A 20,442-nucleotide genomic window follows, 5' to 3' on the forward strand; every position below is an offset into this window, starting at 1 on the left:
TGCCCTCTGAAGCCATAGCACATACAATTGGATAGTTTTATTATTTCGGAATGTTTTAACAATATCCACATTAAATGTCATTCTATTTCATGTTCAATGCAAAGAAGGTTTCCTTTAATTGTAATTAATCCTGGAGAATAATGATCTGCTTTTGGAATGATAGATAAAATTCCTTACATAAGAGAGCTGTATTTTAAGTTGAAATGCACTCATGCTGTAGTTTGGCTGACAACTGTTCATATGTGTAATGACAATAGTTTTTAGCCACAGTGTATCCTCTTTTGCCTCATCACAGTCTTCCATTTCTCAGATGGATAAGCTGTCGCTAAGTTACACAAGAATTAATCTTTACTGTCTGTGGCCCTCTTAGAACCTTACTTTAAAAATCACCACTTTATTGTACTACTAAATAAGAAAATGTTCATGCGATTTTAAAACCTCCATTGTGGAATGAAACCTGTAATTTTGATTTGCTGTATTGGTGGTATTGAAAAATTATCTTAAACTATAATTGTGTTGGAATATATTAGCCTGTTTTGGATTCTGTAGACAGTACTCTCTTCACATATTGTGTTCTAAAAATTTGAATTTGTGAAGGAGATAGGACTTGTTATTATAAGTAAAAAAAAATTTTAGGATAGGCCATGTAATTAGTAATGAAATTGGACTATGATATTGGTACGGTAAACCCTGACCTGCATTTTAGAATATCCTTCCTTATCATTCTAATAAAGTCTTAAGTCAAGAAACTGTGAGAGGAAGAGCTCCTCTTCTCTGTTCAGGTCATGGTAATGTGGGTTGGAATCAGACGTTCCTCTCCAAGGAAGGAGAGGCTGTTTCTCTGCTGCCCTGACTGGTGGAGAGGGTTCTGGGAAAGCTCAGAAATAGTAGACTTAAGGAATCTACAAGCTGGGCAGTTGTCCTTGATCAGTAAGGACATTTTTTTTTATAATCCAGACACTGTATTTGGTGTGCTACATTAGTTCTGTTTTATATAACACCTTATTGTTAAATTCTGAATCCATTTTAGTAAACTGCCATCCACTTTAAACTAGGTTTTACTGGAAATAGAACTGCCATATGACCCAGCAATACCACTCCTGGGCATACACACTGAGGAAACCAGATCTGAAAGAGGCACATGTACCCCAATGTTCATCGCAGCAGTGTTCATAATAGCCAGGACATGGAAGCAACCTAGATGTCCATCAGCAGACGAATGGATAAGAAAGCTATGGTACATATACACCATGGAATATTACTTAGCCATTAAAAAGAATTCATTTGAATGAGTTCTAATGAGATGGATGAAACTGGAGCCCATTATACAGAGTGAAGTAAGCCAGAAAGATAAAGAACATTACATCATACAAACACATATATATGGAATTTAGAAAGATGGTAACGATAACCCTATATACAAAACAGAAAAAGAGACACAGAAGTACAGAACAGACTTTTAGACTCTGGGGGAGAAGGCGAGGGTGGGATGTTCTGAGAGAACAACATTGAAACAAGTATATTATCAAGGGTGAAACAGATCACCAGCCCAGGTTGGATGCATGAGACAAGTGCTTAGGGCTGGTGCACTGGGAAGACCCAGAGGGATGGGATGGAGAGAGAGGCGGGAGGGGGGATCGGGATGGGGAACACATGTAAATCCATGGCTGATTCATGTCAATGTATGGCAAAAACCACTACAATATTGTAAAGTAATTAGCCTCCAACTAATAAAAAATAAGTGGAAAAATAAATAAATAAACTAGGTTTTATAATTTCAAAACTTGAGACTCCATTTTAAGTATCAGAACATGAATTTTAAATGAGTTAAACAAATTAAGGCAAACTTAAATTCCCACAGACAGCTTTAAGATTGCCATGCTGCTATATAACTTTTTAAAGAAAAATCTATAATTTTTCTGAATTGATGAGGACAGGGATATTTCTCTAACATTATTTGGAGGCTCTTGACTTCATTTGGAAATTTTAAATTGGTGGGGTATAATTATTGTTTCTTAAGAACTCATGAAATAAACATAGAATAATGAATAGTTATAAATTAGACTATGATGAATCTGAGTTATCACTCCAGAAGGCCTCTTCCTACTTCCACCCATTTGAGGACATTTTACTAACAGCTTCATTGAAGTATAACCTTGATATCAGAATTCATCCTTTTGTCTCTTTGGTTCTGCTGCAAGGCAAGCAGGATCTTAGTTCCCCACCCAGGGATTGCACCCATGCTCCCTCTGGTGGAAGCACAGAGTCTTAACCGCTGGACCATCATGGAAGTCCTAAAGTCCACCCTTTTAGGTATACCATTGATTTTTTAGGATAGTCACAGAGTTGGTGCAGCCATCACTATTATGTCATTTCAGAACATTTTTATCACCCCAAAAAGACCCTATTCCTAATTAGTAGTCACACCTCATTCTTCCTTCCAGCCCGTGACAAATTCCCTCTCCCCTCCAATTCATGGCGACTACTGATCTTCCCCCTCCTCCCTCACCCCCCAGATTTCTATATTCTGAACGTTTCGTTTTAAATGGAATTTTAAAGTATATGGCCTTTTGTGTCTGGCTTCTTTCACTTGGATTATATTTCCATGGTTCATCATTGTGATGGCACATTTCTGTTCTTTCTTTTCTTATGGCCAAGTAATACTCCACTGCTTGGAGATACCACATTTTGTTTATCTGTTCACTGATTGGTGGTTATTTGGATTGTTTCTACCTTTTGCCTGTTATGAATAAATGCTGCTGTGAGCATTAATATACAAGGTTTTGATGAACATATGTTCTCTTGGGTAGATACTTAGGAATGGAATTGCTGGGTTATGTGGTAATTCTATGTTTAATCTTTTGAGGAACTGCCAGATTATTTTGCAAAGTACATATGCCATTTTACATTTCACTCACCAAGTATAAGTGTTCCAATTTGTCTACATCCTTGCCAACATTTGTTATTTTCTATCATTTTAATTATAGCCATCTTAGGAGGTATGAAGGGGTATATGTATTTTGGTTTTAGTTTGCCCCTCCCTAATTACTAACGATGTTAAACATCTTTTCATATGTTTACTGACCATTTGGATATCATCTTAGGCAGGATATCTTCAAATCCTTTGCTCTTTTTAAACTGGGTTTTCTTTTTATTATTGAGTTGTAAGAGCTCTGTATATCTTCTGGTCACTAATTCTTTACTGGATACATGATCTGCATTTATTTTCTCCTATATTTGGTTTTATTTTCATTTTCATAGTGCCCTTTGAAATACAAAGATTTTAAATTTTAGTCAAGTTCAGTTTATTTTCTCTTTGGTTTCTTGTGTTTTCAGGTTGTCTTGCCAAATCCAAGGCCGTAAAGATTTCCTTCTATGTTTTCTTCTAAGAGTTGTATAGTTTTACTACATTGTTTTTCTTCATGTATTTTTGAGGGTAGTCAAGTGCTATGTTTTTTTTTTTTTTTATTTTTTAATGAACATATGACTTCAACAGTGAGATCTGTAAAATATTTATCATTTGTTTTTATTTGCTACTTCTAAAAAACTCACAGGAATTTATGAAATCTACTTTCAATGATACTTCAGTGAATAAATGTTTTGAATGATTAGTATCAGAAACAAAAATACCAACATCCCCGTATTATAAACTTTATTTAGTTTTCACTATAAAGCCTACAGACCCCACACAAAGGGCTGAGGATCTTGTAGTATTTTACTCACTCCTGGCCCAGGTTTAGAAACAATATTCTAGTGGATAAGATACCTGATTGATCATCAGGAGGACAGAATTTCAATTCTGAGGTCGACACAACCTCTTTTACCCAGATGCTGCGTCTTGCTACTCTGATTTCTATATTTGTACAAATTAAAAATGCTGCATAGTTATTTTATGTAAGTATATCATAAAGATAGAAATAATCTGTATATAAACATGTCCTTTGAATCGTCAGTCAAAAACAGTTTATTCCATTACTCTTACAGTAGCTTACCTTTTTAGATGGCTTTGGATAAAATGAGCAAAGACGTTTTTATAGATACTGAAATTTAAACTATGATTGCCTAGGTGTGGTTTTGAAATTTTTCAGGGGAAACCTTAGAATAATATAATTATTACTAAACACATCAATCCTAGCACTTTTATAGGAAGCCTCTCCTTTGGCCACTCTACTAATAATTTCAAATAAAACATTTTAAAGCAATATAACTTATTTTATAAATCGGCTCATAAACAGCACCAAGTTGTTCTCAGCCTTAGCAAGAGGGAAATAGTGCTTCCCTGTAACACATTTTATTCAATGAAAGGATATGAGGGAAACACACACTATTGCCTGTGTTTGAAGACAATTTGCCTTAATTATTTATGCAGCAAAATATATTTGGCATTGTCTAGACAGAATTATAATAAATATAACAGTTTAAAGAAGACAAGATGTAAACTTCAAACCAGATGTGTGGATATAATTCTGATGGGTGCTTTCATTTAATCATAGTCTCAATTAAGACACTGCTGCTTTGAGGCTTAAGTGTCCCTGGCTGTAATAATGAGAGCTTTTCAAATGTTAATTATTATTTTTTAGAGTTGTCGGGAATATTAAAAGTGGACTTCAGACTCTGGTAGCATAACTCCAGAAAGTGCTTATTTTCAAGTCTCCTATTTCCCTACATAAAGGATAAAAGTGGTCTGATTAAGTGGCACTGACTCCCCTCTCGCTGTCTCCCTGTCCCCCTCCTTCCCACCATCGAAAGGACTGTTTACTGTAAAGGTCTAAAGGCATTCATTTGAAAATGGTTTGTTCTTTTTACTTAATGAGGTATTGTAATCATGTATATTCTTAAGCTAATTTTAACATGAGGCTTCTTTTGAAAAGCATGTGATGCAAAATTTGACATGCATGAATATGTCTCAGGCCAGATATGCATGTGACAGTTTGAAGCACGTATCATGTGTCATTGTTGGTAAAGTCTGGCAGCATATCCTGTGTAAACCCCTATTTTCTTTTTCTTTGTGCCCCATATTTATTCTGATTAACAAGACTTCAAAGGGAACAACTGATGGTTGAATACCAATTATTTTTTATTCTCTCTGTTTTGGGTTCTGTAAGGACTAAATAGTGTTACCTTTCTCTGGCTTCACATTTAACCATGGTTTTAAAGAGAGGAATGAAAGGAATTCATCACTGTTAAACACCTGTTGCACTAGGTGTTTTGTATATCTCATGTAATTGTTACAGCAGTCATTCAGATTTGTATATTATTCCTCTTTTTCAGATTTAGAAACAGACTTCCAAGACTGATGTAATTTGCCTTAGGTTCCCAGTCAGTTGTGTTGTGAGTTAGAATTCCAGCCAGGCCCTTGCTAATTGCACTGCATTTGACGTTCTACACTTCACATGCTAAATTTGTAGCCCACTTTTCTCCCCTTACCCACTGATATCTGAGAGGTACCGTTGTATTTCATCTGCCTCTGTGTGCGTTAGTGGGAAGAGGGCATATGAAGGGAAAGGGTTGTTTCTGTGCTCTGCCTGAAATGACCTTATCTTTTTCTGTTTTAAGAAAAAATACTCTGTATTTTAAGGTGAAAGCTTGAAGACCTATGTTTTCTACTTTGTTTTCATCTTCTTTGGAAACTCCCTACAATTTTACTTTAGTACATTACATTCTACCACACTTAGCATATTTTACTTTGTACCTACTGATACGTCTTCCACTCTTATAAAATGAAATTCTGTCACCAGTTTTAGCAAAAACTTTTGTTTTTGCTCTAGCTGCTGAGTTCATGCTGGGCTTTTACATTTTCTCTTAGCACTTTGTACATATTTCTGTTATCACTTATACGTATATCTGTATATCTGTAACACTGTGTTAGAGTTATTTGTTTATGTGTGCATTGTTCATCTTTGTACCCATCAGCACAAGTGATACCTTTTATAAATTCAGTAGATGTTTAATGAGTGATGATTTCTGATAGATTTGCCCCTGCCCTCTGGTTGTTAAGAGATCCTGGACCTGTGTACTACTGTTGGGATAGTTCTTTTATGTTTGTTCTGTTTTGTTATGGCTGGATTCTTTACTGTCTGAGTCTGGGTTATGTGGGGGGAGGAAGGCAGCCATGAGGATTGTGCCTAGTTGCCAAGATAACTGGGCTTGACTGGAATAGGTAAGAATTTACCCAAAGCATAATGAAATCAGCCTAACTCTCTCAAAATAGGAAGTAGGAAGTGAATCTAAGACGTAAAGTCAGAGATGAGAACTGACAAGGGGCTGAAGTGGAATCACAGTCAGGAAAAGAAGATGTGATCAGAAATTGGGAGATTTGTCAACCGGCTAGAAAGCAGAATTTGAAAGGATGTAGGGTAAATGGTTCTGGATGGAGGCTGTGAGCACTCACTGGGGGTGGGACTAATTTTTGAGTTGCTGGATTAAAGTTGCTACTCAGGGCTTGTCAGAGATTTTTGTGATCACAGAAGCTCCGCTCATTTTCTGCTGAGTACCTTTAACAACTGCCTGATATAGTAAAAGAGATGAGTTAAAGTAAGTTCTTACAGTTAAAGTAAGAATAAATGAATGAATTAATGAAACAAATCTATCTGCAGATCACACAGTTTATCCACATCCCTTATATCCACTCCGTCCATCTTTTCTGTCATCATGCAAATTCATATCCTCAGTATTTCAGATCAAAATCCTGAACCTGGATACTACTACTGGGATGATTCTGTCCCAGCTATTCTAACAAATGGGATCCATTTAATCATCAAGTACTACCTGATGCATCAGTAAGAGACCAAACCCCCCCGCCCCTGCCCCCCTCCCCCCCTCCCCCCCGCTGGCCTTTTAGTTAAGGGCATTTATAAGTTTCACCAACAAGTGAACCATTGTGCATCTGTTGGGCATCTTTTTAAGTTGTATGCTTTCTGAATTTTTCTGTTTTTCTCTTTCATAGCTTTAATTGCTTCATTTCAGTAAATAGAATCTCCTTTTACTATGGATATGATTCTTCCTCCTCTTTACAGTCACTGATTCCATGATCATTGAATCAGATGTGTATCCTTCCAGCTGTAATTTGCCATTTTTAACAAACCAACATTTCTAACTCATATTGATATACTATTTATGACCCAAACAGCAAAACAAGCCCTAATGTTATGTAGTAACAGGGAGACAACAAGAGTAGTATGTCTTCTTATCATAATCCATATTTTATATTACAACTGAATATAAAACACATATTAGTATTTCATAAACTTCTGTTGAGTGTCATTACATTTGATAAGAACAGTCACAGCACTTACTGAGCAGCTGCTGTGCACTAGGCACTCTTCTAAATGCTTTACATGAATTAACACATGTAATCTTCACGTGGAGTTGTAACAAGCTCCATATTATATACCAGGAATCACATAGTGTGTGATCTGAGGTTGGCTTTTTATGTGCAGTGTGAGTTCCTTGAGCTCCCTGCAGTTTGTTCCATGTGTTATTACTAGGTTTTTGCATTGTTATTACTGAGTGGTATTCTGTGGCATAGGCATACCACAGACAGTTTATCCATTCACCTGTTCAATGACATTGGAACTGTACGACCTGTACATTTGTGTACAGTCTTTTCGAGAACATGAGTCTGCATTTCTCTGGGAGTACTCAAAGAGTACAGTTGCTCGGTCATATGGTAAATGTGTGTCTAATCTTGTAAGAAACTGCCTTACTCTTTTTCCATAAAAACTGAACCACTTCACATTTCTACCAGCAATGGTATGAGAGATCTAGTTTCTCCACATGCTCACCAGCGTTTGGTATTATTACTATATTTTATTTTAGACATTTTGGTAGATATGTAGTCATGTTGTATTGTGGTTTTAATTTGCATTTCCCTAATGACTAATGACGTGTCAAACATCTTTTTATGTGCTTATTTGCCATCTGTATATCCTCTTTGGTGAAATGTCTATTGGTATCTTTTGCTTGTTTTCTGATTGAATTCTTTGTGTTTTTTTACTGTTGGACTTTTAGAGTTCTTACTTATTCTGGATATAAGAACTTTGTTGGATATGTAGTCTTGCAGATAGTCTCTTTCAGTCTTGTCTTTTCACCTTCAGAACAAAAGTTGTGTTTTGTTGATAAAGATCCAATTTATCAATATTTCCTTTTATGGATCTTGCTTTTGGTATTAAGTTCTAGATTAGTTCCGAATTTAGTCCTCAAGTGACTTTGCCTTTTTTACTTTGCTGTATAAAAGCTGAATGTCATGATTCTGGACCTTTTAATAACCAGACAAGTGAACTTAGAGAAAATAGGTTAAAAAGAAATTAAACGAGTTCGCTAAATTGGGATAGTATTAAGTTAAAATACTCATACAGTGCTCTAAGACTGTGGTAGTGGCCTGTGTTTCAGTGTATGTTTAGATGGGTGTGCGTACCACGTCGCTCAGTCGTGTACCATGAGGGCGTCCCTGATAGCTGTTTCAGTGTACGTTTAGATGGGTGTGTGTACCACGTCGCTCAGTCGTGTACCATGAGGGCGTCCCTGATAGCTGTTTCAGTGTACGTTTAGATGGGTGTGTGTACCACGTCGCTCAGTCATGTACCATGAGGGCGTCCCTGATAGCTGTTTCAGTGTATGTTTAGATGGGTGTGCGTACCACGTCGCTCAGTCGTGTACCATGAGGGCATCCCTGAGAGTCAGTTAGTAAAGAATCTGCCTGCAATGCAGGAGACCCTGGTTTGATTCCTGGGTCCAGAAGATCCTCTGGAGAAGGGATAGGCTGCCCACTCCAGTATTCTTGGGCTTCCCTTGTGGCTCAGCATGATCGTACTGTGTACATATTTTATTCACTTGAAAACTGTGCATTACCTCCATTTATACTCATGCATGTTTTCAAACTTGATTCACTAAAATTTTATAAATTTAACTTAAAATTTTTTACAAATTTGATTCTTGCTGCTTCTGTTCAGTTTATCTTCCAGGTAAATCAGCAGCATAACTTTTGCATGTAAGGGAAATTGTTATTAAAGTGGTGCAAGTGCCTGAGTAGAGAAAGGGTGAGGCACGGCCAGCCAATAGCACTCCAGGTTTATATTCCATTTGATGTTTTAAGAAAGGACTAACGTACTAGCTGAAGAACGAACAGGGGCAGTTTCAAAGATGACTTTACCAAGTCATTTCTCATGAGAAAGTTATTCTGTTTCTTGGAAGTCCCTAAAATAGTTTAAAGATTTACAGATATATGGCTAGATTAAGTGTTGTGGTGTAGTTCTATTATAGTGGCTTTCTTATCTATCAGACAAGGATTCAGATTACCGTGGATATTGTTAGCATTGTCTGGTTTCATGTATACTAAATCATAGTTTAAAGAATTCTTGTTCATGGAGTTTTTGTATTTTAAAAATATTGCTGTGTTCAAAATGAAGATAGCTTTTAAATATATCCTAGCATAATTTAGTCTTCTCTGCTGAAATCCAATTTAGGTTTAATGAGATCTTTAAGAAATTTGCATGAATTTACCCTACATTCCCATTGCCCTTCAGAACCTCTGTACAGTACTTGAATTCGTAGTCTGTCTGTGGCCAGCTTCTGTTTTCAAGATAAATAGCTCTCAAAGTTGAGTGTTTTTTAAGAATGAGAATATAAGTGTTTAAAGGCACTTGGACAAAATTTAAACAAAAAATATTTGTTAGATTTTTTGTTTGGAGTATTTTAGGTCTTTGCCTTTTAATAAGGTTTTTTTGTTACATGATGAAACAGAAATTTACTTTGATGAAAGTTTTCTTGGTTACCAGTCTATAGGATTTACTTGGAGTATATGTTAATAGTTCTGGAACTTCACCCTTCCCCCCAAGTAAATAATATTATAAAGACTGTTGAAGTTATACCTTTATTATAACTGCTCCATTTTGGGAAAGAGTTAAAAACAAAGAAGTACAGAGAAATTGCAGGCCATTTTTTTTAGGAATGTGAGTAGAGGAGAATTGCTGGTTTTTTTAATACGTATCTAAGACTACTTGGCCTTTACTGTTTAGCATATTGTTTTCAAATTGCTATAATGTGTATTAGTATAGCTAAGCCACCTCATAATTCTGTTACTTAATAAGGGGCAAGTGAATCTTGGAAAGATTTGACTTTGCTGAAAACCTTAGTCTTATCAGACCAGAGTTTGGATGATCCATTTTAACAGTTTTTGTATTGGAGGTACAGTCCTGTCCCTCCTTTTCTCCTGACCAAGTCCCAGTTGTCATCGCATAGGCTTGCACCATTCAGACAGCCTCTCACCGGTCATCCTGCTGTTACCTCTTCACGAAGTCATTGCACACAATGCTGCTTTCCATTAGCCTTCAGAAAAAAGCCTCTTTCATCACGTCACTTCCTTTGCTAAAAAGTCTTAAAAGCCTCTTCATTGCCTGGAAGATAGAAAGCCCTAAGTGGGTGATGGCTATTTTAAATGATTACTGCTGTCCCCTATTCATTTCTTTATTCTCTGAACTCCTCAAACCTGTATCATCTTCACATAGTGAATCCTTGATTGTTCATAATATTCTTCTGTTATTTTCCTGTGTACAGTAAAGTGAATCAGTTGTACATATACATAAATCCACTGTTTTTTAGATTCTTTTCCTGTATAGGCCATTATTGTGTATTGAGTAGAGTTCCCTGTTCAGTTATACTTCTAAAAAATGAAGTATTTTTTAGAATACTTCTAAAGAATTCAATTAGTGAAGTGAACTGCATTATATTTAATGCATATTTATTAAATTTTAGTTTTTCTCAAGCTTTCCATATACATTCAACTGTATTATTTTAATACTATTTTGATATTTATTATGTATTCACTGAACACACAATATAAAGCCAGAAGTAGTCACATACTTGCACCACATTTAGCTTTTCTTGTATTTTAGTTCATGTCTATACTTAAAATCAGGTTTTCTTCTTCTTTTTTTTTTCTTTTAACCAAATCTGGTTTAAAGTTATCTTGAAGAAGTTGAGGTGTGCCTCTGTGATTTTAAAATAAACAAGCCAAAAAAAAAAAAAGATTACCTTTAATGGCTAGGTATTTGAAATCATTTTCTTATAAGGTATTACTCTGTTCCTGTAGATTTCATGATTTTTCATTCCAAGAAGCTTAAAACAAAAACTTAGCATCTTAAAATGAAAAAACAGTTAAGAGTTGTGGTGGGTGTTATTCTCTTTATCATTTATTCAGTACTTGGCACAGGTCTCCCATTATTCCTAGAACAAACTTCAGAGATGGGGAATGTCCCAAGTTTCCAAAGAAACTGGGTGCGAGATCGTAGAGCTCGTAACGACAGTGCTGTTACTCATGGACTGGCTGATGGCAGAGCCTCTGCACTCTGTCACGGGAAGGCTTCCGTCACCGTTGCTGTGCTTCTAGAGAGGGAATTTGAGAAAATTAAACCTTAATTTTTTGAAGGAGTAAGATGTTGAAGTTGTTAGCAGTCAATTATGACAGTGCTAATAATGAGAATTATCAGAGGAAATGTACCTATTATTTTGAAATTTTTGAACCTATAGAAAAGTTTTAAAATAGTAAAACAGCTAAGACCATCTAAGACCCTTCACCTGGATTCACCAGTAATTAACCTTTTTTCACATTTGTTGTCTCTTTTTCTGTACACACGCTCTCTCTCCTCTCCCCTAACCATTTGATTGTAGGTTTCAGACATCATGATACCTAATTCCTGAACATCTGATCATGAATTTCTTAACAGTAAGGATATTGTCCTTATAAACATTATCACACCTAAGAAATGTATCATTGATCTAATATTATCTAATGTTCATCTGATATTTCCCCAGTTATTTCAAAAATGTCTTTTATAATTGATCTTTTTAAATTCCTTTCTCCAATCCAGTATTCAGTCAGAGTTTATGTTGTGTATTTAGTTGTGATATCTTGTCAGTAGTCCCTTTTAATCTTTTTTTTTTTTTTTTTTGCTGCCTCTGACTTTTTTTTAAGTGTCCAGGTCAGCTGCGTTTAAAGTGCTGCATGTTCTGAATTTGCCTTATTGCCTCCTGTGGTTAGATTTACTTAGGTTTGTGTTAAGCATTTTTAGCCATAATACCACATGTGTGATGTATGCTTCTGATTACACTGTATCTGTATCAGAAGGCATCTCATGCCACCTTTAAATTTCTAATGTATTAATTCATAGCTTGTAGCAATAGAGACATAATTGTTTGGACCCTTTTTTGATTTCTCAAATAGACAACAACTGAACGGCCTTTCATTCAGAAGCTTTTTCGACCTGTGTCTACAGATGGACAATTGCATACACTAGGAGATCTCCTCAAAGAAGTCTGTCCTTCTGCAGTTGCTCCTGAAGGTAATATAATTGACAACATTAAAACATGTCTTTCATTCCTCTTCATTACCGAAGTAACATAAGAGTTCTGTATTTATAAATAACATGTATTAGTTACTTCAGTAAGATATTTTCATTATCTTATAAGGAAAAATCTTTTGAAACAGAAGCACTTAATACTTAACTAACTATTTCATAAGTTATTGACACTAACAGAATAAGAAACTCATTCTCTTTAGCAAACCAAAATATGGTTTTAAAGTCACTCTCTTATATTTTGGGGCCCCGGGTTTTTCATTTGTGAATTCAGTTTTGGTAAATGTTGTATTTTTAATCTTGCATTGTGTTTCATCATTCTAAAGAAATAAGAGATAGTTTTTTTAAAAAAAAGTCTTAGGTTTGGTTGATATTTTAAAGTTCAAAATACTGAGTAGTGGATACATATTTTATTTGAGGTTTTTGCTACTCTTTAATGTTTTACTGAACATTATTCTCTTAGGATTTAACATTTCACAAGGCTAGTCAAAAACTTGCCCTGTTTTATGGTCCTTATTTTGTAATTTATGTTAAAATTGTTTTCCTGTAAGCAGAGGAAAAATAGAAAAATCGCTTAATTGCAGCATAAGAAACACAAGGAAAATGCGGAAAACTAGGGGAAAAATGCTGTAAACCCCTAACTCATAGAGACTACTATTGACACACACATACAGATATATACTTGAATATTTGAGAGGGTGTATGTGCGTAAATTTATCCGTCCTCCTTTTTTCACCTGATACAATATGATAGTTCTTAAAAATTCTTTAAAGCCATTTTTTAAAATGCCATGGCCCTTGGTATCTATGTACCATAATTTGACCATCACTCTATCACTGAATGACTTGTCTTATTGTTGGTTACTGTGCTGTAGGAGAAATTTCAATGGCATATTGCTGTGTTTGTTAATATGTTGCCTAGACTTGTGTATGTTATATAGAAAAACATTAAAAACTTACCACTTTAAATCTTTTATGGTAAGAGGTAAGGCAGTAATAAATGCAAAGGTAAATACTTCAGTAGATCATGCTGTGTTTCTTATTAACATATCCTACGTTGGGATGGTGGCAGTATTATTTACATGACTTGTAACTATATCACATAGTTGAAGAAGCGTTTAGTATCTGTGGAAATGGTTTGCCTACTCAGTAGAATTAGAAGTAATAGGATTGGGAGGAATATTCACATTCCAGTTTAAAAGACTAAACAAAGAATATTGAGCTCAGAAAATGTGCCGTTTGGCCTGTTAATCAAATATGCTTCCTTTCCCTGGCATTTCTATGTGTATCTAGCACTTTGAAAATACACAAAGGCTCAACAGGAGGGAAGAAGAGGGACATCTAAATACCACCAGAACCAGTTCCAGAAGGAACTGATAAAAAAGATCATTGACTACTACCCAGAGCTATGAAAATTGAGTAAATTTCTCTGGCGATCCAGTGGTTAAGACTGCACTTCCACTGCAGGGGACATGCTTTCAGTCCCTGGTCAAGGAACTTAGGTCTTACAAGCCATGTGGTGCAACCAAAAAGCAACATGTTTCATATATATACATACACACACACATATATATGTATGTATGTATGAAATGTATATGTATAATTATAAATATATATCTATATATATATATATATATAGAGAGAGAGAGTTTATAAGGCCTTACTAATGTCATTTGTCAGCTTCCCTGGTAGCTCAGCTGGTAAAGAATCTGCCTGTAATGCAGGAGATCCTGGTTCGATTCCTGGGTCGGGAAGATCCTCTGGAGAAGGGGTAGTATCTCCCACTCCACGTCTTGGGCTTCCCTCATGGCTCAGTCAGTAAAGAATCCACCTGCAGTGTGGGTGACCTGGGTTTGATCCCTGGGTTGGGAAGATCCCCTGGAGGAGGGCATGGCACCCCACTCCAGTATTCTTGCCTGGAGAATCCCCATGGACAGAGAAGCCTGGCGGGCTGCAGTCGATGGGGTCACAAAGAGTCAGACACGACTGAGTGACTAAGCCACGGCAGTACTGGCCTAGCCGAGTTTCTGTTACTGTCATGCACATCCTCATATCTCTAATGCTAGGTAAGTGTTTCCTCAGTATTTCAATTCCTGAGTTCTTTGTGTCATTACTTGAAACATTATTTATGGTCTTTGAATCATGACATAATTAACAGTAAGTTGATTTTAATACTATCTTAGAATCTTAATCTATCTTTATTGCTACCTAGTTTTCATTTTCAGTAAGAGTTTGCATTAAGTAATTGTTCTGCCATGCAGTGATTTTTATTTAATTTATAAGCCATCACTACAATCTAGTTTTAGAATACTTCTATCATCTCAAAAGTTTCCGTGTGTGTTTGTAGCTAGTTTCTGCTCCTGCTGCCAATTATAGACAACTATTGATCAGCTTTCTGTCTAGAATTTACCTCCTTTAGATATTTCACATAAAGGGAGTTACACAAAATTGCAATTGTTTTTCTCTTTTACTTGATGTTTTTGGGTTTCATTCATATTCTATAAATTAGTAGTTTGTTCCTTTTTATTACTGAATAGTATTCCAGCTGGGTGACACGTTTTGTTTATTCACCAATTGATAGATGTTTGAGTTTCCACCTTTTCACTTTGATGAATAATGCTGCTCTAAACATCCTTATACCGGCATATATTGTCATTTTTCTTGAGTAGATCCCTAGGAGTGGAATGGCTGGGTTGTATGGTAGATTTATGGCTAATTTTTAAAAGAAACTGCTAAGCTTTTCCAAAGTGGCTGCGTCATTTTACAGTTCCACCCACAGTGAATGGAGAATCTAGTTTCTTCACATTCTCACCATTGTATTTATTTTTTTGTCTTATTATAGCCATTCTAGTGTTTGTGTATAGTGGTAGCTCATGTTTTTTAAAATTTCCCTAGTAACTAATGATGTTGAATATTTTCATGTGCTTTTTGTTATTCATGGATATATTTGATGAAATGTCTCGTGTAAATCCTTTTCTTATTTTTTGTTGTATCTTTTTACTGACTTCTGAGAGTTATTTATATATTCTGCCTGTTAAGTCCTTTACCAGACATGATATGTGATTATTTTCTCCTAGTCTGGGAATTATCTTTTCATTTTCTTTTGAAGAGTAAAAAATATTTTATTTTGATGAAACCCTATTGAGGTTTTTTACATATTGTGTTCAGTTAAATAATCAAAATTTTTTTCTAGTAGATGATACATTTATATAGTTCCAAAATCCAAAAGTTTATAAAAGAATTTAGTGAAAAGTCTGTATCTCAGCTCCTATACATAAAACCCTGACTCAGTTCCCCTCTCCAGACACAACCAGTGTTGCCATCTCCCAGTAAATCCTCACAGGGATAGTGAAAGTTTTTATTTTTGAACTCAAGTTGTAGAAATTTGGACTGGGATAGTCCCAGTAACTTTAGGAATAATCTTACCATTGCAGTTCATTTTCTCCATACTGTAAAAGTGTGTGTGTGTGTGTTTTAATCTGTTTAATGTCTGTTTTGCCAAATTCTTAAAGATTTGGGCATATAGACTAGTTTTCCCATTTGAAGTTAAGAGATTAATCATTTTTATTGCTGACAGAGATGGGACCCATAGGCTGCCCCCACTGCAAGCATTTACCTTCAGTTATTCATTTCTCTGCACTATATTTTTCTCTTTTTGAGTACTTTATAGTATTTTAATTTAAAAAATGCTTTTATCAATTAAGAGTAAATTGAAATCACACCAGTCAGAATGGCCATCCCTCAAAAGTCTACAAACAATAAATGCTGGAGAGGGTGTGGAGAAAAGGGAACCCTTTTGCACTGTTGGTGGGAATGTAAATTCATATAGCCACTGTGGAAGACAGTATGGAAATTCCTTTAAAAACTAGGAATAAAACCACCAGATGACCCAGCAATCCAACTACTAGGCATATGCCCTGAGAAAATCAAAATTGAAAAAGACACACGTACCCCAGTGTTCATTGCAGCACTATTTACGATAGCTAGAATGTGGGAGCAACCTAGATGGCCATCGACAGATGAGTGGATAGACAAGCTGTGGTACATACATACAATGGAATATTACTCAGCCATAAAAAGGAATGCATTTGAGTCAGTTCTGATGTGGTGGATGAACCTAGAGCCTATTATACAGAGTGAAGTAAGTCAGAAAGAGAAAAACAAATATTATATACTATCCATATATATGGAATTTAAAGATGGTACTGATGAAATTATTTGCAGGACAGCAGTGGAGACACAGAGAACAGACTTATAGCCACAGGGGTGGGGGAGGAAGGAGAAGGTGGGATATATGGAGAAAGTAACATGCAGACTTATATTCAGTTCAGTTCAGTCGCTCAGTCGTGTCCAACTCTTTGCGACCCCATGAACTGCAGCACGCCAGGCCTCCCTGTCCATCACCAACTCCCAGAGTCCACTCAAACCCATTTCCATTGAGTTGGTGATGCCATCCAACTATCTCATCCTCTGTCATCCCCTTCTCCTCCTGCCCTCAATCTTTCCCAACATCAGGGTCTTTTCCAGTGAGTCAACTCTTCGCATCAGGTGGCCAAAGGATTGGAGTTTCAGCTTCAAAATCAGTCCTTCCAATGAACACCCAGGACTGATCTCTTTTAGGATGGACTGGTTGGATCTCCTTGCAGTCCAAGGGACTCTCAGGAGTCTTCTCTAACACCACAGTTCAAAAGCATTAATTCTTCTGTGCTCAGCTTTCTTTATAGCCCAACTCTCAAATCCATACATGACCACTGGAAAAGCCATAGCCTTGACTAGACGGACCTTTGTTGGCAAAGTAATGTCTCTGTTTTTTAGTATGCTATCTAGGTTGGTCATAACTTTCCTTCCAAGGAGTAAGCGTCTTTTAATTTCATGGCTGCAGTCACTATCTGCAGTGATTTTGGAGCCCAGAAAAATAAAGTCAGCCACTGTTTCCACCGTTTTCCCATCTATTTGCCATGAAGTGATGGGACCGGATGACTTACATGACCACATGTAAAGTAGACAGCCAATGGGAATTTGCTGTATGTCTCAGGGAACTCAGACTGGGGCTCTGTAACAATCTAGAGGGGAGGGACAGGGAGCGAGATGGGAGGGAGGCTCAAGAGGGAGGGGACGTATGTACACCTATGGCTGATTCACACTGAGGTTTGGCAGAAACAACACAATTCTATAAAGCAATTATCCTTCAATTAAAAAGTAAATTTAAAATTTTTGAAAAAATGAAATTTAAGCTAAAGCTTAGTATTGAAATGACTACCTTATTGTACTTTCCTTAGATGTTTTTTGATAATCTGCTTTCCAAAACAATGTGTCATGTAAGCATATTTCTTTATAGGATCTTTGACTGTTGAGCGAGAGCATCACAGTGAGACTCGAGATCTTAAGACTGCTGCACTGTAAGGTGCACGGTGGACAGCACACTCGTCAGCAAATCCACAGAAAGAGGAAAGAGACTTAGTGGAGGGAGAGCAGGAAGAGATTGGTTGGCTGTCAGTTTTGTATTTGACATCTTTAAAGAATTGTGTAAATGTTGGAACTTAAAGTTATTTTAGTTCATTCTCCTAGTTTTTTAGATGATTGGTCCAAGGTTTCTTAGCTGCTTCGTTGTGGAACTAGGTTTGGAAGTCAAGTCTCCATCTTCTGGTCCATTGGTTTTTCCACCTTACTGTGCTGCCATTTATTTTCATTTTCATCTTTTCACTTTTTTGTATACTTTAAAATAACATTCTGAAATGTTTACTTTCTCTTAACGTCTTTTTGGTTTGTGTTTAGTACCTAATCTGGCCTACATGCATGACCCATCCTCTGTTTTACCCCTGGTATGATCTTAGGGACTTGAACTTCTGTTGCTATTGTAGTGTTCCTGTGTGTAGTTCTGGCTATTCTTTTTGATGGATATGAAAATGATGTCTATGACATTCAGCATGTAGATGAAAGCAGTCATATGCTTTGAGCCAACACGTTCTGTCAGAACACCCCCCCCCCTTTTTTTTTTAAAGAGAGGGCAGTGAGGTAGACACTCACAACTTTAATCCACAAACTTGCCTCTTAGGTGAGTATCTTTGTATGACAGACTTCTTCCCAGACTCTCACATGCTTGTGTCAATCAGGGACCATACACACACTTCACTGAAATGCTATAAATAGTACCCCTACTTTTGAGGTCCTCTTGATGGTACCTTTCATGCCCGGAGGAGGCCACGTTTCTCACACCAATACCTTATCTTTAGAAAAACTTTTTATGTGCCTCTTCCATTTGTCACCTCTTTAGAAAATAACTGTCATTTCAGGATCTATGGGAAGTATTCAAAACATCAAGTCATTCTTTCAGTAAAGAACTGTTTACTGTCTGGTTCAGCACACCTGTAATATTGTCAGCCATGAAGCATTTTGAAACACCTGCACCCAACTTAAATTGAAAGCGAAAGACTGTAAGATTGGGTGTGTGTGGATAAGAACTCGCTGTCGTCACATGATTAAAAGAGAAAGTGCTTCATAAAAGTTATGTGGCACCATTGTCTGTTGCTCCTTATGACAGGTGATTCATGCATGAAGGAATTTTGCCTTGTTTCATCATATGAAGGTAGAATGTACTAATATTCATGAAGACATGCTTTAGGTCTTTTTTCTTATAATTAATGATGAGCTGCTTTATGTGATTCTTTTTTTGTTGTTTTTCAAGTGGCTTGGGAAGTTAGCCAAGGTAACAGGAAATAACCAAAGGTGAACTCAGGTAAATTTTTTTCTGTGATGTCAGCAATAGTTAAAATGACTCAGAGAGCTAAGCTTCTGTAGCAGGCTTGAAGTGAAGTATTTCTTCGTCCATTAGAAACAATGTAACCAAAATTTTTTAAAATCTAAAAATCATAACTTTTATTCTTTTATTTTGGAGAATACAAAAAACTTACAGGATTTGCCCAAACATATTTTATTTCCCAGTTGTCTAATGTAATGCATAAAAACCTAGTAAGTTAGGATTATAAAAATAAAACAGTGTCCATTCTTGCTTTTTTGTTGTTGTTGTATTTTTATTTATTTATTTATTTTTGATGGAAGGAGTATTGCTTTACAGTGTTGTATTGGTTTCCAGCAAACATCGACATGAATCAGTCACAGGTTTACCCACATCCCCTCCCGCTTGAACACCCCTCGCCTCCCTCCCCTTCCATGCCGCTGGGTTGTTACGGAGCCCTGGTTTGACCTTCCCGAGTCAGACTGCAGATTCTCATTTGCTGTCTTTTTCAGTCCTCTGTAGCAGTTGGGCTGTTGTGATCCTGAATTTATATTTGCCAGTGTACAACTGGAGTGTATATTAAGGGAAAGGCTTACATTTTACGGGAAATGAGTCAAGGTCCCCAGCATCGCTCTTACCAGCAAGTGCAGTCTTCTTGTTGCTTGCCTCTTTCCATTTCTGCCTTCTTCCTGGGATTTTATTTACTCTTTGAGCTCCTTCCCAACTTCCATTGAACTTTCGGGTTCCCTTTGATGTTGTAGCTTTCATTATTCATCAGTCAATTTCTTCACATCATATTGTCTTCTGACACTGAGGTTACTCAGATGGGTAAGATAGCATCCCTGCTTTTAAGAAACTAGTCCAGCTGGAGTGGACTGAAAGTGATCTGTGTAGGAATGGAGATATGCAAAGGATTTTAGGAATATTATCTTATCCATTCTGGAGTGGATAGTAAAGACTAAGCCAGGCCTTAAAAGATGAGCAGAAATTGTTGCAAAGGAGGGACCAGGCCACACATATCACATGACCACTGAAGTAGAATCCTTCACCCAGGGGCAGGCTGCTTAGGGGTAGTGTCTACTCTGAAATGCTGATTTAAAATGTCCCTACTTTATTTTGCTGAAAGACTCACTTTATTTTTGTACTTCTCTCCTATAAAAGTACAGAAGATTTTTAGTGAGCTCAGAGATGTGGGAGAAAGCGTTGAGGAACTAAGTGACTAAGATTGATCTTTTATTTGCTTGGTTAGGACATTAGAAGATAATTTTAACAACTGAGGCTAGGGTGTCACAATACACCATCTAGGTCATCTAACTTGAAAATTACAGTTTTATTTTTTGACATGCTTTATGAT

At 36.4% G+C, this 20,442-nt stretch overlaps 1 protein-coding gene across 5 annotated transcripts in view; it reads left to right on the forward strand.

Annotated features, from left to right (window-relative positions):
* ATG5 (autophagy related 5) overlaps positions 1 to 20,442 on the forward strand; it is a 116,136-nt gene that overhangs the window by 86,006 nt on the left and 9,688 nt on the right. For all 5 annotated transcript variants that reach the window (XM_061131440.1, XM_061131442.1, XM_061131443.1 and 2 more), the window contains one exon: positions 12,221 to 12,338. In XM_061131440.1, the coding sequence (XP_060987423.1) occupies positions 12,221 to 12,338 (118 nt within the window). The remainder of the gene's footprint in view (positions 1 to 12,220; positions 12,339 to 20,442) is intronic.

Source organism: Dama dama, chromosome 28 (genome assembly GCF_033118175.1).
Source record: "Dama dama isolate Ldn47 chromosome 28, ASM3311817v1, whole genome shotgun sequence".
Classification (NCBI taxonomy): Eukaryota; Metazoa; Chordata; class Mammalia; order Artiodactyla; family Cervidae; genus Dama; species Dama dama.